Below are 25000 nucleotides of genomic sequence, written 5' to 3'. Positions count from 1 at the left end.
AAAACAGTCATACAGGTAGATTTTATATTTTATATCTATTATGCTTTATTATCTTACAGTTAAGATATTTTCGAAAACAAATAAACAACCAAAAACTACGGTTAGGGTTAGGGTTAGTTAATCAGATAGGCCACGCCTACCCGATGACGCAATATCTGTTACGCTGTTCTGAAATTCCTGGAAATGAGTGCATCCCTGTTGGGGACCTTCATCCTAGCATAGATTACGTTGGTTCAACAAGATCACAATAAAGACCACTATCCCCTGTATCTCATGAACACTGTTTTGAGTTCCTCCAGTAGGCAGAAAGGCAATATTCTAGTACTGAGAACATGGTGATGCCATTTAGGAGCCAACTTCCAATGCCTCGACAACAATGTAATAAATACGTTCACACTGATTTCAGGCATCTCACAACCCTACTACAATATTTCAATATTCTTTATGCACAATGTTATTAGTTAAACATTTCAGATTAATTTATCAGTAACTGTTCTATTTCTAAAACTACCTGGTTAGAAAATGTTAGAGGCACAAACAGGTACTTACCATCCAAGCCATGTACACACACCACCAGGTGGATTCCATCCTCAAACTCCTCTTCTTCTTCTTCAGGGGGGAAGTACGGATGATCAGATGCGAGGAGAGGAAGATCACTGTAAAGAGTTGCTCGGAATGCTAACTTCCCCAGAAAAGCCTCTTTAGCTTTATAAAAACTAAAACAAACAAAACCACCAGTTGTACTCACTCACTCACTCGCTCACGGGACTGTTGCTCATATAGTATCTAGTAGATATTCATTTGATCTGAAATATTACTTACTTTAGCATTCTCTCACTGATTCCATGTTCAGGAGACAAGGAGGAGGATGAGGATGAGATTATTCCGAAAGATCCCAGTGGCTGATGGGTAATGGGGGAATTGGCCTGTCGGACAGAGAGGCCACTGACAGATGGTGAGTCGCGAAGCACAGAAGAAAAGGGAAGGCAGGTTGGTGCACATGAAACAGACAAATTCACCACCTCTACCACTTTTTTATTCATAAATGCGAAGCCTGAACTTGGCACCTGATTGGTCTTGGCATGTCCGTCCTTCCCCACTTGCTCTCTTCCACTAGCAAGCTCTTTGAGGTCACTGGATTTACTGCCAGCTTGGCTATCAACATTATACCTCAGCTGGTTTTCATGATTTGCTGGGTCTGCGATTTTACCATGTTCACCATCCTCAAAATCACTAAGGTGAATGTCATGGAAACTAATGGCATCACAACTGTGACTATCAGAATCATTAGTACCTGTGTTTGACACCTTGAATTTGCAGCTTTCGGTCTCACAAAGTCCACTGTTTTCATTAAGCAGACTGGAATCTCCATCATGCGATACACCGGTACAATCTTTTACATCCTCATGATTACTTGCATCCTCAGGTGTTTTATTACAAAGTAATACTTCTGAAGTGTTACTTATCAACCCAGTATCGGTTTTGATATCTTCAGTGTTCTCTTCAAACATCTCCGGATTAGATTTGTCCTGTCTGTCAACCTCTATTATATTGAGACATTTTATTTTTGTCCTTATCTGACTGGAGGCCTCTAGTTCAACCTTCGCTTGATTGGTTGGGTTCTGGACAACATGCTCGTTATTGTTGTCAGGGCTGCTGATCTGTGGAGCAGAAGCTGATTTGGTGAGTGTGCTGAGTTGCCTTTGCCTTTCCTCGTCATCGTCTTCATAAGGCAGGGAGCTGATGGAGCTTAGAGAAGCTTGCGTAGCACTGGGTAGGCTTCCGTGGCTCTCGGTCTGAAGGCCTTCCAAGGAGTTCCGATGCACTCGTCGACGACAAAGGTGAACAGGGTCACGACATCCGGCAACCCCGGATCGGATGTCCAACGGCCAGGCCACGGAGCTGGGTTCACTTTCAATACCAGAGTCTGAGATCACAGAGGAAGAACGCTTCATTATCTTCAATTTGCCATGAAACCCAGATCTTGGAGGTGTCTCGGGCAAGGGATGGTCCAGAGGCAAAATGCTGGTATTGTGTGGCAGTGTCATTGGTTGGTCTGTTATAGAAGAATTAACCAATAATGTATCAACACTTCCACCATCCTTTGCTTGGCTCAAAGCTGGTGATTTTGTGCATTCATCCTTCAAAACTGTCTCTTCTTCTTTGCTGCCATTTGTTTCAGAGATTGATTGAACCTCTGAATCATTGTTTTGTGGGTTTGCAGATATATCAGAAATATCTGGTACAGTGAGATCACTAATTTTCATGTTTTTTGATTGAATGAGCTCCACCGCATCCCCCCTGTACGGGTCAGATTCATTAGGTGCGACCTTTATGTAATTCAAACCAGTTCTTTCAGTATACCGATGAGACAGCTCATCGGTGTGTGTCTCGCTTTCCTGATGACTCTCAGCACTTGATTCACCTTTGGATTCGAACTCAGTTCCAGTTATGTCAAAACACGTATTCCCGTCTAAAGAACCAACTGGACTTTCCAATTCAACCATGTTCCCCTCTCTGTCAATCACAGAGTCTTTCTTCCTTCCGATTAGTGCCATGTATGTGGGTAGGTCCATGAAGTCTTTAGAGGCAGGATCCTCAGTGTGTATTGCTGGTGATTGAGGTCTCCTAACTAATGGGGACATGGGTTGCTTTCCTGTATGATCATAACGGGTAGATTTCGGAGTGTTTGAGTCCATCTCATTTGGCACGTGTGTTTTATAATCTTAGAAAAGAAAAGAAAGAAAAGCAAATTAAATGCTTGGTTCAAGAAAATCACTTGCAAAGTAAATCTCTCTAGAATTGAATTCAGGAAGCATCTAAACTTTCACTTTTCTTTCCAAACTTAACCATGCCTGTGCCAAATGTACACCTTGTACTGATTTTAAACCAGACCTTAATAAATACTTTCAATTGGAACTACTGTATAATGCGATGTCTTTCAAACAGGTTGCACTTTCAGCTTTACCTAAGCAGGGTTCATCAACGTATCTGTCCTCGAAGATGATTGGCAAGCTGTTCCAGTCACCATCAATATCGAGGCACTCGATTGGCAGAGGGGGCATAAGACTGAGATACTCTGAAGTCCTCAAGTCCACGGCCATCTGAGCATGCTTACCGATACTGAAATAAGAGAAGAACACGGTGGTCTATGAATTTGATACTGTAAATGATTGTGTCTACTGCAGAGCTGTAATATTGATTTTGATTCAGAAGAATTATCTGTATCTGTATAAGTATTCGGTGTATGGTGTTTTATTAAATTCTCACACTGACAGTTGCCCTGGTTGCAGTAATAATAAATCTGCCCCTGGTGACTCAGATGAAATCACACAATCAGCCCTAGTGATGTAAGATGTTTCTACATACTTAAGATACCTAACCTTAGGCATGAAAACATTTTGAAATTGATATATATATATATATATATTCTTGGTGCTCACAGTTCCTCCTGAAAGGTGAGTGAAGACTCTTTGGGATGTTCGGTGAAGAAGTAGCCCTCTGAGAACCTCCTGACCTGCAGACAAGGTAATCCACATTTACAGCCATATCAAAATATCGAACACTCCACATGGGGCATTAATCTTTAGGAATTTAATCACAACTTTTTATCTCACTCTTGTGGATTGCAGAAGGAAACTGGTTGTTTTGTTTTTTTTTTATGTCCAGTAGTTATCTAAAAAGAGATTTTTATCTATCTAATAAAACCAGGGGTATATTTTCTGTATATAGACACGGTTCATTTGGTAATCTAATGACGTCTCGATGACTTAAAAGCTGGTGAAACGATGCCATTGTCACTTTCCTCCATCCTCAGCTATATATCCTGCTATAACTGCTAAAGCGCACACTTATCAAGGCTAAAATAATGACTTCCTATTCATGTTTCTTGGCTTAGTTTCAAATACTGTCGTTAAACTATTGCACTGACGATTGGTTTTCACAAGGGTAGTAAGACCATTTACTATTAAAATATCTCTCTGCTCCTGTTTCCGTATTATAGCTCTATTTACTTTTATAGTCCGTATAACATTTTGGAAATAAAGGTTACAAAAGGAGATCAGAGTTTTGTTCCAGACATTATAGCGGAGACAGGAACGTAGCCAATAATGCAGACGTGTAGATGGTAGAACTGCAGTTTGATCCACTTGTTGTAGTACTACGTGAAGGCATAAATTGGATTATCATTTCAACCAAATCTTAAATAATGAGTTTGATTTCAGATGACTTTTATTGCCGCATCGTGGGTACTTTCACACCTGTGTGTGTGGCGGAGGAATGTAGGGCTGAAATTGAAATTTTAAGATTTAATCAATTTATTTTTTCAGAAAAAAACAATGACAGAAAACAGAGGTGGTGCTAAAGGTACAGCGCCAGTTCAGCAACAGGTTTTTTTTTTTGGACAGCCAAAGCATGTGGCAGCGGGAAGGGATGGAAAAGCCCACCACTCCTCACCCTCCAGAACAAAGAAAGAGAGAGTTCATGAAGTGCAACATTTCCACAGAGGTAAAGCATGAGTTTTGGTGGTAAACTAATTCCCGATTCTTTCTCTCACACAGACTGCCCTGACCGAACATGTTTGGTTCTTTAAGTTGGGATAGAATATTAAATATCTCTATTGTTATTCACCCTAAACCTGCCTCCCTGTGTCTGTGTTCTGCCCTCGCACCTGTGAGTTGCCACAAGGTCTAATGAAGAACCTGAATCTGTCACTTCACTGAGAGTTGTACAAATAAAACATTTCACATTCAGTGTTTATTTTCACTTCTTGTTCATCTGGTCCAAAACTTTAGAACACGTGGCATTTCTGTAGTGATAAAACTTCGGAGTTGAATCTCTGACAAGGATCCTGGGATCCAATCAAACTGAGTAAACACTACTGTTTACTGCCATTTAAACCACAATACAGAACTCTTATGATATATGCTAGTATTAACAAAGGGCAGTGGCACCAACCTCCATATGATGTGTAGCCAGTCATAGACGTGATGATCAGAAAGTGGCTACTGATCATCATGTGGATGTCTCATAAAAAAAAACCCTAATGAGCTAATCTGAATACCTTATTCTCTTGATGCCACATCCTCCTTGCATCTTTGACTTCTAGAGGTTTTTAAAATGTTGAGAGAATTGGGTGTTACACTCACCCTGAGCTTGTGGTGCTCCTGGGCGAGGTAGCTGCGGACCTGGGGATTTGGAACAGCTGCCTCCACAAACTGAGCCCAAAGAGATGTAAGCCTGTCACACAGCTGAGCCAGATCACGAGAGATCTGCTCCACAACCTTCTCATGACCGCTCTGTGACTGCAGAGAAGAAAAAGAAAAATGCTAAACGATCGGGTAGAAAAAAAAATTATATAAAGATTAAAAGCACTAGATATTTAAAAGTTTCTCTAATTACATTGGAACATCATAAGCAAGTATTTCATCTTTAATAGACAACTGATTCTGTGTCAATTTCAGTTCCACTATGCTACTAATTGGAGGCATGGTGGCTTAGTGGTTAGCACACCTCCAGGGTTGGGGGTTCGATTCCCACCTCCTCCTTGTGTGTGTGGAGTTTGCATGTTCTCCCCGTGCCTCGGGGGTTTCCTCCGGGTACTCTGGTTTCCTCCCCCGGTCCAAAGACATGCATGGTAGTTGATTGGCATCTCTGGAAAATTGTCCGTAGTGTGTGAGTGTGTGAGTGAATGAGAGAGTGTGTGTGCCCTGTGATGGATTGGCACGCCGTCCAGGGTGTATCCTGCCTCGATGCCCGATGACGCCTGAGATAGGCACAGGCTCCCCGTGACCCGAGAAGTTCGGATAAGCGGTAGGAAATGAATGAATGAATGAATTAATTAATTAATATACTCATTAATACTATACATCTATCCTAATCCCTAATTTGCAACCCGGAGGTGACGGCGGCGGCAAAGAAAAACTCCCTGAGATGATTTGAGAAAAAAACCTTGAGGAACCAGACTCAGAAAGGAACATCATCCTCATTTGGGTTACATTTTATTACCTAAAACCTCACTATTCCAGTGACTGCATATGTTTTTGATGAATGTGTGGAGTATCCAGTGTACACGCCCCTGTGAAAGAGCTGTTACTATAGAAATTATAAGGGATTAGAACGAGCAGAGCCGATCCTGACCTCCCTGGGGCCCTCCTACCCTACCTGACCCGTGAGCCATGTAAATCATTTGCCACACATTCATACTTGCACTGTCAGCACTGCACAGCTAATTTAGCGAGTCAGATAGAGACTAGAGACAGAATCACATCAACTTAACCTTACTGTTATTTGCTCTTGCTGACATAAAACTTGAAGAGAACACGAGTTTACCCGATTGCCATTCTCGCATTTCACTCTCATTTTGTTTCTTTTTCTCTTTTCATGGCCAGATGTATAGCTCCGCTTCATATCATCATCTACACAGTAAACATTACCACGCGCTGTAAAATGAGGCAGGGGGAGGCGGGGCCTTGTGTAATTTGCGGCGCCCTACGCAACTTGCGTAATGAGCGTATAGGGCCGATCGGCTCTGAGAACGAGTCATGGAAAATTCATTAGCACCTTATGAACAATGTATTTCAGTTCTTATATCGATGTCAATAATTTTGCTCGATATGTTTCTATATAAAGCTTCACTGTCTGCATGAAGTTAAATATAGTGAGAAAGCAAAGGATGTCAGAAAACAAAACTAAGTCCAAGCCTGAAGCTCTTTGAGAAGCTGAACTGCACTTTTTCTATGGTTAAAAAAAAAGTAGAACATCTGATAGACGTCTCTTGCATTTTGTATCATTTTTAATGCAATTCCCAATCAGGACTTTGAAGGAAAGTGAGTTTTTTGAACCTCTAACTCGATGGTGAGCTTCTTCATCGTTTCCTCAACCGGCAGCTCCTCTGTAATAAAAAAAAAAAGACAAAAATAATAATAAATGCAGGAAAAACGGAGAGATGAAGGTAAAGGATAAAGGGTTTGTATCTTACATTGTGTATACAAAAAGAAATAAATATTTTTATGAAGTATATGTTTAATTCTGATAGCCTGGGATGCATTGTGGAAATTTATGTGAGCGTTATATAAAGGATGTGTGAACGTTGTGACTGTACCTATCTCACAGCGCTGCATTTCAGGATTGTCCTTCATCAGCACTGTGTAGGAGAAACCCAGGCCTTTATAAGCAGCCAGCAGGAGGCGGCAGAGAGTCCTGTGCCACGTATAAGCTCGCTGCAGGCAGTTCTCTGATGCCACGTAAAAACTGCCCTACAAACACACACACACACACACACACACACACACACACAAACTGAAGGTCAGGTTTTATTGTCTCCTGGTAAATTTCTGCCCTGTCATTTCCTTCAGGACAGAACAGAGCAGCTTTTAATAAAAATCTCAAACAAATATCTTGTGAGGAAGTGTAACACAGCAGGAATGCACAGCTTTAGTGAGACTGCTGATTGGCCAAAACCGTAGTTTTCCTGCCACGACGAATTATGTTCACAACAGCAGATGTGATATATGGGCAGTAGCCACGATTTTAAAAAAAGCCTTGAGATTTGGTGAATTTCCTTTCTTTACTTTGCAACAAGATCTGAAATGGAAAGGAATAAAAGTATGACATGTTCCGTGTGTGCAGCTAGTTAAACGCATCGTAGCGCATTAGCATAGCAGCTCCTTAATACAAGCTTCTCACAGTGAATTCATCTCGACTGATCGCTGACACATCCGTTTACTCTCTCACACATCTGAATCATCTGTCTGACAGTTTTCTGGTTAGAAGCCCATAGAATTCAGTGATGGTTAGTTAGACAAACACACACACACACACACACACACACACAAACGCGCACACACGAGATATTCTCATCCGATATGTCAGTCCTGTGATCGATCGTCTTCTTGCCTGTTTATACACGTCAATTTTACCAGACTTTACTGACTGTCTACTGTTGACTTTTTTGCCTTATTATTCTTTTCACTATATGAACACAGGGCTCTCAAGTTTTTGAAGACAGGCAAGAGTGACATTTCCAACCCCCCCAGCAAACCCCACCCCCACCCCGCAAAAAAAGTTTCACCAGGATCACTGACCACATTTTAACATTTCCATTTATCAATTTGTATGTGTGTGTGTGTGTGTGTGAGAGAGAGAGAGAGAGAGAGAGAGAGAGAGAGAGAGAGAGATTATGACTGGTGGTGTTTATTGTAAGTGTTTGTTGCTTTTTTGGACTCCTTTATCATTTGTAATGTTGCTCCCATATAAAACAGTTCAGCACAAGCCCAGACATTTTTAGGGTGATGATTGAGGACAATGTCCCAATGTCCCTGTTCAAACTGACCATCGAAAATACCCTCTCTAATGAATATGTTTTTTTTTTCATTGGTTGTTGCGTTAAATCTTACCCACATACAATAGTGCTATTTTCTGACTGGCTATTGTGTAGCCTCTTTTTTTGATTGGCTGATAAGTGTCAGGCTCGACTAAGAACTCCAGTGGAGACGTGTTTGATTCCTGCCCGGTTCCATAGAGACAGCGGTGCGGACTGATACGTTTTGGGCTCTGCGGCTTAATAAATATATGATAAATAGTCAAAAAGATGTGTGGTGGGAAAGTGTGAGAAAAGACCCAAATGCGTGACACTTGACAGCCATGTGAACAGTTACGCTGAGGTGTGTTTAAATCTGTACACCTTCAGATCTTAGAAAAGCTAACACAGGATTGGAGTCAGTCGGTGCTTATTGGTCGTGACTGCAAAAAAGCAGTGTGACGTATGAAGCGGAAGCTCGCGGAGACGCGTAATTTATACCGAAACGTATCACATTGTACTCGTAATGGTGCTAATACTTATCCAGGTGTTTGTAAAATAAGATGCCAAGGTGTGGGACATTTGCTAACTGATAAATTCTTTTAAAGCAGTATGTGAATGTTCCAGTCATCAGTAAGCGGTCACCTCTTCACCGAGTCATTAGTGAAACGAGTTTAGACGTTTATATCCGTTTCTCTGTCTCCCTTTATCTCTCTTTCTGTTCTGTTAGCCCAGCAGCTGTGAACACATTTGGTTTAGCCCGAAGCTCGATAATTACATGAAGATCAAACGTAGAGGAGCGCACTAAACTCAGCACGCTTACAGCAGTTAAACACGGGACGTGTGCATGAGCGTACGTGAGTGTACGTGGCACTCCCTTCCAGTGGAACCTCCAGACATCCTGGTGACAGGAACAACACGCAAATATACACACAGACCTATCGTCACAGGGTAAACACTTTAACTCACACACACACACACACACACACACACACACACACACACACACACACACACACATATCTAATAGCCAGGTGTGTGAATGTGTGTCTGAAGCATGGCAGATGGGGAAAAGTCGAAGCAGGGCCAGGTGTAATTACAACACAGTTCAGCAAAATGTTTTATGAGACAATGGGAGAGTAAATGAAGTGCATATGTTTGTGTTTGTGTCTCCGAGTCTGAACCGTACAACACTTAATGCTATACAATGATGAGTTAAAGTTCACGGTTCTACTTCAGAAACATGCAGTTGGTGTGGATTAAAGAATGTGACCAAATGAAGCTTTGCTGATGATAGTGGTGATATTTTTTTAGTGCTAGATTTAAAGGGATTAGGGCTTAGGTTTAAGGGTGGGCTTTAGGGCTGACGGTTTAAGGCAAGGTCTTCAAACTTGTCCACAAAGAGCCGGTGTCTCTACAGGCTTTCTGTTCTGTTTCATCCAGGAAGCTACACCAGCCCTTTATGGACAAGCCTGAGGTCCCCTGGTGTAAGGGTGGTGTTCTGGGGTTGAGGGGTTAGGTTTAAATTTAAAGGATTAGGAGTTAGGATTGAAGGTGTAGGGTTGATGGTTTTGATTTGGTATTTCAGTTGAGGGTTTATTGTTAAGGGTTTAGTATGTAGGACTGTTGTTGGTTTATGGAATATGTTTGGGGTTGATGGTTAAAAATTAGGATTTCGATTTAAAAAGTGTAGGATTGAGTTTGGGGTTAGGATTAAACTTGCAATTTAGGGCTTAAGGGTTAGGATGAAAATTGAAGGGCTGAGATTGAGTTGAAGTTTACTGTTAAACTCGGATTTAGTGCTGTGCAGAATTAAGAGTTTGTATTTGAGTTATCTTAAAGGCGTAGTATTATGGACCGAAGGGTGATTAGTTATGTTGAGTTTAGGGTTGGGGTTATGGTAAGGGTTGGGGTTATGAGTGGAAAGGTTTAGGGTCTCCAGGGTCGGGGTTCGATTCCCACCTCCACTTTGTGTGTGTGAAGTTTGCATGTTCTCCCCGTGCCTCGGGGGTTTCCTCCGGGTACTCCGGTTTCCTCCCCCGGTCCAAAGACATGCATGGTAGGTTGATTGGCATCTCTGGAAAATTGTCCGTAGTGTGTGAGTGTGAGTGAATGAGAGTGTGTGTGCCCTGTGATGGGTTGGCACTCCGTCCAGGGTATATCCTGCCTCGATGCCCGATGATGCCTGAGATAGGCACAGGCTCCCCGTGACCCGAGGTAGTTCGGATAAGCGGTAGAAAATGAGTGAGTGAGTGAGGTTTAGGATTGTGTATAGTTTAAAGGTTTACGGTTAGGTTGAGGATTTGGTTAAGCAATTTGAGTGTTGACAGTTTATGGCTGAGTGTAAGGCTGGGGTAAGTTTGGGTTTAAGGTCAGGATTGTGTATTCAGTATTTGGATGAGATTAGCTTAATGGGTTTAGCATCAAAGTTTAAAGATATAAGGTAAACAATTATTTTGTGATTGTCAGAATCTGGGTGAACAAACAATAGAACAATTTGTTCATGAAAACAAAGATTTTTTTTGAAGAAGAAGTGTGCAATTGTTGTACCAGAATAGATGCTTACACCCTCTCTTTGCACATGGACTGTTCCTTTCTCTTTGTCTCATTATAATTATGTCTTACGCTACTTTCAGTTTCTCTCATATTCTTAGTTGATTATATAAACACGATGTTTTAGGGAGACTACAGTCCTGTGATTGTCTTTCTTGTGCACTGGGATGATTTCAGTTCCTCCTCCTCCAGTAGGGGGTGCTGTAACTGGAGCGCTGCATCTCTGGACTGGATTTTATTATTCCTTTACCTCTACACTATACTCTACACCAGAGCCGTTAGCTCTGTGTTTCTGGCTGCGCTGTTTGTTTGTAGTGTTTCAGGCTCTCAGCTTGTTTGTGGTTCATAAACCTGCATGTTTTCACAGACACATCAGTGCACATAGGTCAGCATCTCTGTGCTTCAGAGAAGGTGTTTTTGCATGAGTGTTTTGTAAATGAGCTGTAAAGTGATAAAAACTGCACAACGCTCTGTCATCAAACCTGAGCTAGCGCGGTAATTGCAAGTTGTGGCAGAACAGCCACCTGCCGAGAGACTATACCCTCCACAAGCTTCTCACAAAGTGCTTTTCTCTCTGTGTATTGCTTAACACTGAGCGACTGTTTGATCGACAATAAACTAAGCTTTTAGAAATTCGTTTGTAACCTTAGGTACATGTTGTGCTGCTGCTTTACAAGCTCTACTCTTCTCTACTGAGAAATCTTTCCACTAAATGGGTTTGTGATCATTCACACGCTGGTGGATCGAGCGATTACGGCTCTGGAGTGTTGTTTGGAGGATCAATGTTCACTGTTGTACAGTATTTCTTGAGCCAGGCCCTTAATCCTCTCTGATCCAGGGGTGCTGTATCGTGGCTGACCCTGTACTCTGACCCCAACCTCCAAAGCTGGGAAAGAATTTTACTTTCATGCTTTAATGTAGATATGACAAGCAAATACTTCTGTCTATTCTACAAGAACATTATTGAGATCTGACTCTGATGTTGGAATATCAAGACTCCAAGGCTCTTCCATTCAAACCTTAACCTCCACACCATGTCTTACATCATTTACAGCATTTTGGTAGACTTACATTCTATACAATGGAACAAATGAGGGTTGCCTTACTATGGGGCACAGTGGAGGCTGCTTGGTGAACCTGAGATTCAAACTTGCAACCTTCTGATACAACTGTGTCTTCATAGAGCTGCTTTGTGCACACGGGCATCGTCGTGTTGGAACTCGGCTGGTAGAGAAAATGTAAAGTGGTGCAAATTAAAAGAAAATAATCATGTGCAGTAATGCAGGTAGGTTTCATCAGGGTTCTTCGGTTTCTTCCAACCGTCTGAAAGCATCAGCTACAATAGCTTGCCCCAAGGTGTAAATAAGTCTATGCCGTTGTGTGTGCATGGTGTCCTGAGACGGACGAGAGTCCCAATCAGAGTCTATTCCTGCCTCATGCATCAGTATTCCCCAAATATGCTCCAAATATAGCTCTGCATATATATAGCTCTATAACAACCTTAACCAGTGACTGAAAATGAGCGAGTGAGTAAAAAAAGGAAGAAGCTTCAAACAAATAAAAGTGAAGAAGAGGTGTCTTACTCATAGGTATCAACTCTTACACACACCGACACCTACTTTACACCTCTCTGTGTGTTATAAAGGGGAAGAGATGGAGAGGAATAAGGTAGAGAAATGTGGGCACTTACATTTACAGCATTTGGCAGACGCTCTTATCCAGAGCGACTTACATTATCTCATTTTTATACAGCTAAGCAATTGAGAGTTAAGGGCCTTGCTCAGGGGCCCAACAGTGGCAGCTTGGTGGACCTGGGATTGAACTCACAACCTTCCGATTGGTAGCCCAACACTTTAACCACTAGTCTACCACATGCCCTGAGAGAGAGGTGGATAGGGTGAGATACAGAGGAGAGATGCTTGCTCTGTGGGTTTCTCCTGCAGCTATGAGATCGTTAAAGCCATGCTTGTTACACTGATCAAACAGCATGTGCACACACACACGCACACACACGCACACACACACACGCAACAGGCAAAACACTGTGCTTATTAAAGCACCCTGCAGGGGCGGTGTTAACAGGAACCCCGCTGTGCTGTAAGAGACCACTCTAAACATTTACTGCCTAGATGGAACCTGCCTCGAGGAAACACAACCATCCATCAGCCAATCAGGGAGGGCGGAGCCGTGTGCTTTCCAATTAAACAGAGCTAGAGTTTAATCAGAGGCATTCAAGCAAAGTTGAGGGGGGAAAATGTACTTGAGTCGTTGTACAGTGATCCTTCTGCTTCCTTCATGCAGTGCAGAAAAGGGCAAATTCTGTCATCTTTACATCTTTTGAATGTCTTTATTTACACATTTGAGTGAATTTTTTATTACTTTCCTATTATTTGGCAAAAGCCAGTCCACATGCCATGTGGCGTAACTATACCGAGTCCAAATGTTTAGTAGAAACTCTACAGTCATGAGCTGGGACATGTTTTTACATTCAGTCATAATTCTATTACGAATAAATTGTAGATGTAAACTGCAGCTGTAGGACACCAGAGATATTCTGTACAGTAAACAGCAAAAACATGATGTTAAGGCACATGTGTCTAAAACTCTGCAATGTGAGTCTGAGTGTTTGAATTAGCTACAGAGTGCTAACAGGACAAGCGCTAAATGACACATCTCCAACACACTCGCTAGCAGGGTCAGGATTATTGAGTTGGGATATGTTGCAGCAGAAGGTTAATTGGACTTTAATAAGAGCTCAGTGTGAGAGCGCTTCTCATTTCCCCAGCGTACATCCAGCTTCATCTGCCCTTAATCTTCTGTTCACTTTACTGTTTCTTTCACTCACTAGAACCCTGGACTCAGTAGCGTCATTGACGCCAATTGTTATTGCTAGGCTCAACCTATTGCTTTTACACCGTGGGTATGCTAATTGTTACATGAAATTTGCCATGAAACTATGATTTAAAAAAAATAAATAAAGAGAATTGTGTAGTTTTAGAAGTAAAGAGAATTGTGTAGTTTTTTGTTTTTTTTTTGTCAAAATGATGCTAGAAAAGAATTCAGGAAGAACACACTTAATTTAGGATTAGCATGATGTAGCTTTTAGCTACTTGTTTGGCTTGTTTTGCGTCAGATTGTTAGATATTTTTTAGGTTCGCAGGCATTGCTAACTTGGGGGCAAGTCGTGGCCTAATGGTTAGAGAGTCTGACTCGTAATCCTAAGGTCGTGGGTTCGAGTCTCGGGCTGGCCACGACTGAGGTGCCCTTGAGCAAGGCACCGAACCCCCCAACTGTTCCCCGGGCGCCGCAGCATTAACGGCTGCCCACTGCTCCGGGTGTGTGTTCATGGTATGTGTGTGTGTTCTCACTGCTGTGTGTGTGCACTTTGGATGGGTTAAATACAGAGAACGAATTCTGAGTATGGGTCACCGTATGTCACGTCACTTTTAACTTTCTTAAACCAAACAGAAAACAATAATAATAATAATAATAATAATAATAATAAAGTTTCCAATAACATGAAACAAAAACCAGACCCAACTGTGTCTCTGTTAATCATAAGGTGCATCATAGGTGTGCTTAGCAATGAGCAATTAACAAGCTAATTCTTGCCAGTGATCTCAGGTTCACAGTACTAAGTAAAATACTGTATTAGTATCAACACTTTAATATAAATCTCTGTTGATATCTTTAACATGAACAGGAAGTTACCTCAGTAAGTATTGGTCTACAGTATCCTGCCCCAAACATCAGGTTCTCCACTGACATCACAGGAGGCGGAGTCTCATTCTCTGGAGAGCTCTTTCCCAGCCACGCCCCTTTATTACTGCGCGCAAAACTAGAGAAAGTAAAGGAAGAAGAAGGTTAATGCGTCCTTTCCAGGCTGATAGATTGTCTTGTGTATAATTAGATAAATGGAAGACGGAGCTGGAAGTGAAGTGTGTCGGCTCTCAGTTTCATCACAGCAGCGTGTCAAAGAGTGCCAGATTTTTGCTGCACTACAGCATTAACACAGTTGTTTGGAATGAAACACTGCTAAGACACTTTGGTTTAAATTAGGCTTTTCTTTATTGGACACCCACTTTGGCTTGTCATGTTTATGTTACTCCAGTCACTTGGAAAAGCAACATGTTCAGGAACTAAACCTGGAACTTTTTTTCTTTAAAAAAAACTTTAAAGAAATGTGGTGCTTCTCCTACACCTTACAATAGATTTTAAAAGGTGAGGGCAGGGTTACCTGATCAGTACGGTAATTAACTAGAGAAAGGGGAGGGCAGGGTTACCTGATCAGTACGGTAATTAACTAGAGAAAGGGGAGGGCAGGGTTACCTGATCAGTACGGTAATTAACTAGAGAAAGGGGAGGGCAGGGTTACCTGATCAGTACGGTAATTAACTAGAGAAAGGGGAGGGCAGGGTTACCTGATCAGTACTGTGATTAACTAGGGGAAGGTGAGGGCGGGGTACCTGAGCAGTACTGTGATCAACTAGGGGAAGGTGAGGGCGGGGTTACCTGATCAGTACTGTGATTAACTAGAGGAAGGTGAGGGCGGGGTTACCTGATCAGTACTGTGATTATGGGAGAAGGTGAGGGCGGGGTTACCTGATCAGTACGGTAATTAACTAGAGGAAGGTGAGGGCGGGGTTACCTGATCAGTACTGTGATTAACTAGAGGAAGGTGAGGGCGGGGTTACCTGATCAGTACTGTGATTAACTAGAGGAAGGTGAGGGCGGGGTTACCTGATCAGTACTGTGATTATGGGAGAAGGTGAGGGCGGGGTTACCTGATCAGTACGGTAATTAACTAGAGGAAGGTGAGGGCGGGGTTACCTGATCAGTACTGTGATTATGGGAGAAGGTGAGGGCGGGGTTACCTGATCAGTACTGTGATTAACTAGAGGAAGGTGAGGGCGGGGTTACCTGATCAGTACTGTGATTAACTAGAGGAAGGTGAGGGCGGGGTTACCTGATCAGTACTGTGATTATGGGAGAAGGTGAGGGCGGGGTTACCTGATCAGTACTGTGATTATGGGAGAAGGTGAGGGCGGGGTTACCTGATCAGTACTGTGATTAACTAGGGGAAGGTGAGGGCGGGGTTACCTGATCAGTACTGTGATTAACTAGAGGAAGGTGAGGGCGGGGTTACCTGATCAGTAATGTGATTATGGGAGAAGGTGAGGGCGGGGTTACCTGATCAGTACTGTGATTAACTAGGGGAAGGTGAGGGCGGGGTTACCTGATGAGCGGTTGGTGTAGAGCCACTAAGGAGGCGTGGACAGTGATGGAGATGACAGACAGGTGGAAGTAGTCAAACATGACGGGAAGGTGGTGGTGCAGGCCGCTGCGTGGGTGGAAATGAAGACCCAGAGTCCTACTGCTGATCACAGGCACTGACGAGATATCAGTCAACCTGAACACACACACACACACACACACACACACACACACACACACACACACATCTGTATACCATTACATCATTTCATTTTTATAGGTATAATCTGTCTCACCTGCCTCATTAGTGAAACCCTCTTTTACTTCCTGTTAGTCTTTTATTTTTTATGTATTATTTTGCCACACTTTCTTTTTAAATCTACAGTTTTACACAACAAGTTTACATGAGATTATAATCTTAATAATGATCAATATTGTAACTAAGCATATGTGCAGTATAAATACTCATACATGCATCTCCTGGCCTCCTGCTTCCACTGTTTTATACAGCAGCAGCTGCCACCAGTGTGTTCATTCTTCCCTTTTATAGGACTAACCTGCCTCATTAGTGCGAGCCTCCTTTATTCCTTTGTTTCCTGTTGTATGTTTATACACACAGTATATAACAATATAGCTAATAGATCTAAACCTGAGACATAACAATATAATAGATCTATACATTATATCAGTGTAGTGCACTCTGTGTTTCACCTCATTATACTGTAGATGTTTACATAATCCAGTGTGGAAGAAAACTGGGTGTGTAGTGTTGTGTAGTGTTGTTTGGTGTAGTGTGTAGTGTTGTTTGGTGTAGTGTTGTGTTGTGTAGTGTTGTTTGGTGTAGTGTTGTTTAGTGTTGTGTAGTGTTGTTTGGTGTAGTGTAGTGTGTAGTGTTGTTTGGTGTAGTGTAGTGTGTAGTGTAGTTTGGTGTAGTGTTGTTTGGTGTAGTGTTGTGTTGTTTGTAGTGTAGTGTAGTGTAGTGTGTAGTGTTGTTTAGTGTTGTGTAGTGTTGTGTAGTGTGTAGTGTTGTGTTGTTTGGTGTAGTGTAGTGTAGTGTGTAGTGTTGTTTGGTGTTGTGTAATGTGTAGTGTTGTGTAGTGTGTAGTGTTGTGTAGTGTAGTGTTGTGTAGTGTAGTATGGTCATGTTTATTGTAGCATTTTGTAGTGTAGTTATACTGTTGTGTAGAGGAGTGTTGTTTGTTGTAGTGTTATGCAGTGTGTAGTGTTGTTTGGTGTAGTGTAGTGTAGAATACTGTTGTGTAGTGCTGTGTAGTGCTGTGTGGTGTGTTTTGTAGTGTAGTATGGTGCTGTTTAGTGTAGCATTGTTTGGTGTAGTGTACCGTAGTGTAATTTAGTGTTGTGTAGTATACTGTAGTGTAGTGTTGTTTAGTGTAATGTGTTGTGTAGTGTAGAATACTGATGTGTAGTGCTGTGTGGTTTAGTGTTTTGTAGTGTCGTGTAGTGTTGTTTAATTGCTGTTTAGTGTAGCATTGTTTGGTGTAGTGTACTGTAGTGTAGTTTACTGTTGTGTAGTATACTGTAGTGTAGTGTTGTTTAGTGTAATGTGTTGTTTAGTGTTGTGTAGTGTAGAACACTGTTGTGTAGTGCTGTGTGGTGTGCTTTGTAGTGTAGTATGGTGCTGTTTAGTGTAGCATTGTTTGGTGTTGTGTAGTGTACTGTAGTGTTGTTTAGTGTAATGTGTTGTTTAGTGTTGTTTATTGTTGTGTAGTAAAATGTTGTATGTTTTAGTATACTGTTGTTTAGTATAAAGTAGTGATATATAGTGCTATGTTGTGTAGTGTAGTGTTGTTTAGTTTAGTGGAGTGTTGTGTAGTGTTGTGTAGTTTTGTGTTGTAAAATCAAGCTGTCTGCTCCACTGACACATTGATCAGTTCAGTCTCAGGCGTTTTAAATCCTCACTGCAGATCAGACGAGTTTTGTCCACTGATTACTGGATTAAACGTGTAATCAATAACATATGCATTGCGTTACGCTGACTCTGTATTGCAGACTCTTAGTACTCTTAGTACTCTTAGTACATTGTTAGCAAAAGATTAGCGATAATAGCAGCGTGTCTGCTAAAATATGCATGTTTACGGTGGTTTTGGAAATGAACTCAGATGTAGCCGTGGGGTATCTGAGCTGCTGGATCAGCACTTTCTGTACACTGAAGTGTAAAACGATCTCAGCTGATGTTTCCTTCAACACTGTGTACAATGTGTGGTTCATCTGTTCTGTTAAAACTGTGCTAAAAACCTTTAACAGGCACCCATCTGTGACTGCTTAAACCACCATCAGATCAACTTTCTGTGTGTGTGTGTGTGTGTGTGTGTGTGTGTGTGTGTGTGTGTGTGAGAGAGAGAGAGAGAGAGAGAGAGAGAGAGAGGTGAGTGTGTGTGTGGGGGAGTGTGTGTTCTGCTGTAATACTTATGTGTTACTGATGAGAGAAATAAAAAAGTGGACTGCTGTGTGTGTTTTTTTTTTGTTTGTTTGTTTTTGTGTGTGTGTGTGTGTGTGTGTGTGTGTGTGTGTGTGTGTGTGTGTGTGTGTGTGTGTGTGTGTGTTTCTCTGTATTGTAAAGTATGCTGAGATAAAAATGTAAAACTGAGATGAGAAACACTGTATGTAGTGGTTAGTGTAAAGTCTGTGGTCTGAAGTGGAAAGTCTGCAGTGTTTAGTGTACTGTCTGTAGTGTTTAATGTAATGTCTGTAGTGTTTAGTGTAAAACCTGCAGTGTTTAGTGTACAGTCTGTAGTGTTTAATGTAATGTCCGTAGTGTTTAGTGTAAAGCCTGTAGTGTTTAGTGTACTGTCTGTAGTGTTTAATGTAATGTCTGTAGTGTTTAGTGTAAAACCTGCAGTGTTTAGTGTAATGTCCGTAGTGTTTAGTGTAAAGCCTGCAGTGTTTAGTGTAAGGTCTGTAGTGTTTTTAGTGTACTGTCTGTAGTGTTTAATGTAATGTCTGTAGTGTTTAATGTAATGTCTGTAGTGTTTAGTGTGAGGTCTGTAGTGTTTAGTGTAAAGCCTGTAGTGTTTAGTGTAATGTATTTAGTGTTTAGTGTAATGTCTGTAGTGTTTAGTGTAAAGCATGTAGTGTTTAGTGTAATGTCTGTAGTGTTTAGTGTAATGTCTGTAGTGTTTAGTGTAAAGCCTGTAGTGTTTAGTGTAATGTCTGTAGTGTTTAGTGTAATGTCTGTAGTGTTTAGTGTAATGTCTGTAGTGTTTAGTGTACTGTCTGTAGTGTTTAATGTAATGTCTGTAGTGTTTAATGTAATGTCTGTAGTGTTTAATGTAATGTCTGTAGTGTTTAGTGTAAAGCCTGTAGTGTTTAGTGTAATGTATTTAGTGTAATGTCTGTAGTGTTTAGTGTAAAGCCTGTAGTGTTTAGTGTAATGTCTGTAGTGTTTAGTGTAAAGCCTGTAGTGTTTAGTGTAAAGCCTGCAGTGTTTAGTGTAAGGTCTGTAGTGTTTTTAGTGTACTGTCTGTAGTGTTTAATGTAATGTCTGTAGTGTTCAATGTAATGTCTGTAGTGTTTAGTGTACGGTCTGTAGTGTTTAATGTAAGGTCTGTAGTGTTTAATGTAATGTATGTAGTGTTTAGTGTAAGGTCTGTAGTGTTTAATGTAAATCCTGTGGTGTTTAGTGTGAGGTCTGTAATGTTTAGTGTAAAGCCTGTAGTGTTTAGTGTAATGTATTTAGTGTTTAGTGTAATGTCTAGTGTTTAGTGTAAAGCCTGTAGTGTTTAGTGTAATGTATTTAGTGTTTAGTGTACTGTCTGTAGTGTTTAGTGTAACGTCTGTAGTGTTTAGTGTAAAGCCTGTAGTGTTTTGTGTAATGTCTGTAGTGTTTAGTGTAAAGCCTGTAGTGTTTTGTGTAATGTCTGTAGTGTTTAGTGTGAGGTCTGTAGTGTTTAGTGTAAAGCCTGTAGTGTTTAGTGTAAAGCCTGCAGTGTTTAGTGTGAGGTCTGTAGTGTTTAATGTAAATCCTGCAGTGTTTAGTGTAAAGCCTGTAGTGTTTAGTGTAAAGCCTGTAGTGTTTAATGTACTATCTGTAGTGTTTAGTGTAAAGCCTGTAGTGTTTAATGTAAATCCTGCAGTGTTTAGTGTGAGGTCTGTAGTGTTTAATGTAAATCCTGCAGTGTTTAGTGTAAAGCCTGTAGTGTTTAATGTACTGTCTGTAGTGTTTAGTGTAAAGCCTGTAGTGTTTAATGTACTGTCTGTAGTGTTTAGTGTAAAGCCTGTAGTGTTTAATGTACTGTCTGTAGTGTTTAGTGTAAAGCCTGTAGTGTTTAATGTACTGTCTGTAGTGTTTAGTGTAATGTCTGTAGTGTTTAATGTACTGCCTGTAGTGTTTAGTGTAAAGCCTGTAGTGTTTAATGTACTGTCTGTAGTGTTTAGTGTAATGTCTGTAGTGTTTAATGTGAAGTGTGAAATCTGCAATAGGAAATGAAAGTCTATAGTATAAATATTGATAATCATTAATAGAATCGATGCAAAATAAGCTGTAAAATAAAAGTGTTCTGAATGTCCAGCTTTTTGTTGGATACATAATTTGAATACAATAAAAGAACACTCAATAACATGAGCTATTACATCACTTTTAACATTCTGATTACACCGTTAAACTGATTAAAGACTGGAGTGTAAAGGACAGAGATCTGCAGAGGGAAGTGGAGTAAAAGCAGTAGAACATACTGTTGCTCCACATCAGTGAAATGCAGGTCCAGTCTCAGCTGGAAGTCCACTTCATTCAGTGCCTCCTCCACCTGGAGGGAAACAAATACAACCAGCTGTCAATCAAACTCAAAGCTACGAGTCCAAATGGCATTGGATGGCAATTAATACATAATTTATACACTACAGTGTCATTATGTCAGTATTCATAGCATGATAGTTATACAGAGTGAGAACTGTGCTGCACTAGCTGTTAAGCTAACAGGAAGTCATGTTGTCTTCAATGCTAATGTAAATTTTACACAACTCTACACTCTCTATAGTGTATACAATACAAACAAATGGCATATTTATTTATTTATTTACTTATGTACATACTGCACGTTCGCCCATAACCGTCACCACCCTACTCTAACACTCACCTGACAAAAAAGGTCATGAGCTTGGATTTTTACACTTGTCTAGAATCTCCACTGGCTGTCACTCAAACTCTGAATCTCTGTAAATGTCAATAGGTCGTTAAAGGAATGACCATCATGCACCATTTCTGCATCGTTCATCACCCCCATAATCAATATTATCCAATTATCTGTTCAGTGGCAATTAAGACTCCAAACATCTAAACGATCAGCTAACTGCTGAGGTTTAAACCTCTCTGATTGTACATTCACGCAAACAAGCTACAAGATGATCGTGTTACTACTAATTTGTGTCTAGAGACTGTTGTCATTTGTGGGTGTGGCTTGTCCTGTCCAACATTTTTTTTTTTTCAGTGAGAAGCAATAGTAGCAAAAGCATGAATGTTATAAGCTAAATAAAGTTAGCTAGGAATGGAGATAATGGACCTAATGGACATTTTACATTTATGGCATTTATCTTATCCAGAGTGACTTAAACTCAGCAATTGAGGGTTAAGGGCCTTGCTCAGGGGCCCAGCAGTGGCAGCTTGGTAGACCTGGGGTTCGAACCCTTTCCGATCAGTAGCCCAACACCTTAACCACTGAGCTACCACATCCCCCAATCAGTGTCTGATGTTGTGTCCGTGAGTCCGATCTAAAATGAGTCAGGACTCTAAAACGAGTCAGTTTTTTCAGTGTGTTTTTCCCTCTGTTGATAATCTTACACTGAGATAAATCTGAGCTGCTTTTTAGATAAACAAACACTCAGAGCATCTCAGAGAGCAGAAATGGGTTTGATATCTAACCATTATTACTTTTCTGTAAATATAGTGCCCCTAGTGGTATAAGGAAAACACAAAAGCTGTGAATGTCTACTTTCATATAACCACCAATCTTTAAAGTTCCAGACTGATAGGAATGTGAGATCTCAGGACTTCTGGTAGTTCCCTGAATGGCAGGCTCTTATTTCCAGGGATTTCAGAGCAGCGTAACAGATATTGCGTCATCGGGTAGGCGTGGCCTATTTGATAATCTAACCCAGGGGAGTCAAACTCAAATTCACAGTGGGCCAAAATATAAAACTGAGATAAAGTCACGGGCCAAACTGAATATTTTTGAAAAATTAACTGCAATTAACTGATATGTAATGTTCAACCTTTCTCATATGGAAACAAACTTTAGTTTTGCTTAAACACAGGATTTGGAACAACTCCTGAGTTCTTTCCCGAGTCAATAACTCCTGAGCTAAACGCTGTTACTACACAAAACGCGGTTGTAGCTGCCTCTCTACATTACTACGATAGAAAAGAGGTGTTATTTGTGTAGTAACAGCGTTTAGCTCAGGAGTTATTGACTCGGGAAACTCCAACCTGTGAATATGTGGCCAACTTCCTGCTCCTTCAGTTCTCTCCAGCGCTGGAAAGCTGATCCTATATTAACACGTCCTACTTCTTGTCCTTATCGTAAGTCTTTCTTCTCTTTCTTTCTTTGTTTTTATCCTCCATGTCGATGTTAAAACCGCTTTCTGCTAATGTCACACATGCGCACTGAACACTCTCTCCGCCACATATCGACAAGCCCCGCCCCTTTCTGCTCATTGGCTACACGTTTGTTTTGATTTTTGTTTAGATTTTAGTTTATCAGCCCGACTCAGTTTTCTGAAACATTTTTCAAAAATCGGAGACCCCGCCTTTAAGTACTGTCCACAGAGAATGAGGGGCGCTTGCTGTTCGTGACTACGCGTCAATACAGTGGCAAGGCATTCTGGGATTTGTAGTATTAGCGGAGCATGCGGCTAGCCGGCTGTAATGCACATCTGATATGATCTCGCAGGCCAAATATAATTACACCAGAGTTTGACACCTCTGATCTAACCCTAACCCTAACCATAACCGTAGTGTTTGGTTGTTTATTTGTTTTCTAAAATAAATATATCTGTATGACTGTTTTGTCCTTCATAGTATGCTGTTTTTTTTTGTTGTTTTTTTTTTTTGAAAGAGGGCATTTTTCCAAGACCTCCAGAAACACACTAACTTTAAGTCGCGGTAACGAAACCCCTGGAATTTAGTGAATGCCTTCCCATAATATCTGTCTACTAAAGTTGGAAGAGTGTTTTTGTATTTAGCTCCCAAACTTTGGAACAGTCTTCCTGACAGTGTTTTGGGCTCAGACACACTTTCGCAGTTTAAATGTAGATTAAAACTGATCTCTTTAGTCAGACGTACACACAAGACATCCCAAAATATTGTGCTCTATTACATCAGACCAAATACACATAATATCATCTAGTACTTGCTAATATTATATACGTTAATCTCTCTCCACTGCTTCTCTCTTTCTACCCGTCTCGAGGCATCCTAAAGTTGTACCAGCTCCGATCGTCTTCCGTGCCATGAAGATGTTGGACCTCCACTGAGATGAGACCGACTCCATGAGGATCCTGAGGCCACACCCTCCAGTGTCACCCAAATGAGGATGAGGTTCACTTTTGACTCTGGTTCCTCTCAAGGTTTCTTTCTCATCCATTTAAGGGAGTTTTTTCCTCACTACAGTACAGTCGCCTCAGTCACCTCAGGCTCGTTCATTAGGGATAAATACAAACACGTTTAAATATAAATCTAATATTAATCTTGAACTTTTGTTTTATATTCATCTTTATATTAACTTTTTGTTCTTTTGTTAAAAGCCCTATACAAATAAATTTGAATTTAAATTTGATCTCATATCTGATTGGTGGACGGTGTCTAGCTAAACTTTTGTCCAGGATAAAACCTGATGTCAGATTTATGGTCATTGATCATTTTAAATGTTAATCTATTGAATAAACCCAAAGACCTCAGAAGGTTTGGGGTCTCAGACAGAACTGAATATGTTCATTTGAAGACCACACACACACACACACACATTTGATCCAACCTCACCACTCTGTTCCAATTACTGTCACACACATATTGATTAAATAGACACTCTAGGAAGATGAGAAGCTATTTTTGGCAGTAGAAGAAAGAAAAAGTCAAAGAGAGTGAGCGAGTGGGAAGGCTTATCTGATTTAAACAGTCACCTTTCTCATTAGTCGCGCTCTCTTTCTACCCGCTACACTCTCTCGGCGTATATCTGACATGTCTAAAATTAGGAAAGGTGTCATAAGGTTCGCTCTTTCAGGTGTCTTTAGTTTTCTTACACTAATGAGATCTAAAATAAGCCGAGTGAGGACCTGTGCTCCGGCTGCTCTCGGATCTGGGTGGCATGTGTCCTTCTGTGTAAAGGTGTCTTAATTGGACTGAGCATTTAATTCTTATTATATGGAGTTCACAGCAACAGAATGTAGATAGACCCAGATGCAGGCACGTCTGCACATCACACTGACGTCGTTTATTAATCCAAACTAGAAGTTCTTCTGTCCTTCTTTATATTCTAGGCTCTGTGAGGCTGATGTGAGGTTAGTATGTCCGATCTTTAAGGTGTGTGAGATTGATCCCAGGTTAGTAAGTCTAAAGTTTCAGGTCAGTGAGGTGTCTAAAGTTTGAGGTCAGTTTTGAGGTCAGAACGCTTATAACCAGGTCATTAAATCAAATGTCTGAGGTAAGGCTGGGCGATAAAACGATAACGATATGTATCGCGATAGACACGTGATCGATATCAATAAAAAATGTGTTCGATAAAACGTTCGATATTTTTTATTCTTCGTCGGAAGAAAACAGAGGTTGCGAAGCAAGTTTGGTTGCATTAACAAAGGCACTCGCTCTCTGGTAACCTAGCAACGATTAAGAGATAATTGTTAAGTGTTCATTATGACTTTAGACTTATGTTTACATTATAATTATTTGAGTTTTCCTGGTTGTTGACATTTCTGCCTTAATAACTG

At 41.0% G+C, this 25000-nt stretch overlaps 1 protein-coding gene across 2 annotated transcripts in view; it reads right to left on the bottom strand.

Annotated features, from left to right (window-relative positions):
* fam135b (family with sequence similarity 135 member B) overlaps window positions 1–25000 on the bottom strand; it is a 65704-nt gene that overhangs the window by 9210 nt on the left and 31494 nt on the right. For both annotated transcript variants that reach the window (XR_007144221.1, XM_047820023.1), the window contains exons 5-14: window positions 20759–20829; window positions 16089–16262; window positions 14564–14690; window positions 7103–7256; window positions 6843–6892; window positions 5148–5303; window positions 3444–3517; window positions 2969–3123; window positions 823–2725; window positions 550–716 (exon numbers count right to left, since the gene is read on the bottom strand). Coding sequence is in view for 1 of the 2 variants with exons in the window: in XM_047820023.1 (XP_047675979.1) it covers window positions 550–716; window positions 823–2725; window positions 2969–3123; window positions 3444–3517; window positions 5148–5303; window positions 6843–6892; window positions 7103–7256; window positions 14564–14690; window positions 16089–16262; window positions 20759–20829 (3031 nt within the window). In the remaining variant the exon portion in view is untranslated. The remainder of the gene's footprint in view (window positions 1–549; window positions 717–822; window positions 2726–2968; window positions 3124–3443; window positions 3518–5147; window positions 5304–6842; window positions 6893–7102; window positions 7257–14563; window positions 14691–16088; window positions 16263–20758; window positions 20830–25000) is intronic.

The sequence above is a fragment of the Tachysurus fulvidraco genome, chromosome 10 (assembly GCF_022655615.1).
Source record: "Tachysurus fulvidraco isolate hzauxx_2018 chromosome 10, HZAU_PFXX_2.0, whole genome shotgun sequence".
In the NCBI taxonomy this organism is placed as follows: domain Eukaryota; kingdom Metazoa; phylum Chordata; class Actinopteri; order Siluriformes; family Bagridae; genus Tachysurus; species Tachysurus fulvidraco.
The sequence above is the reverse complement of the archived record's forward strand: the minus strand, read 5'-3'. Positions and strand labels throughout refer to the sequence as shown.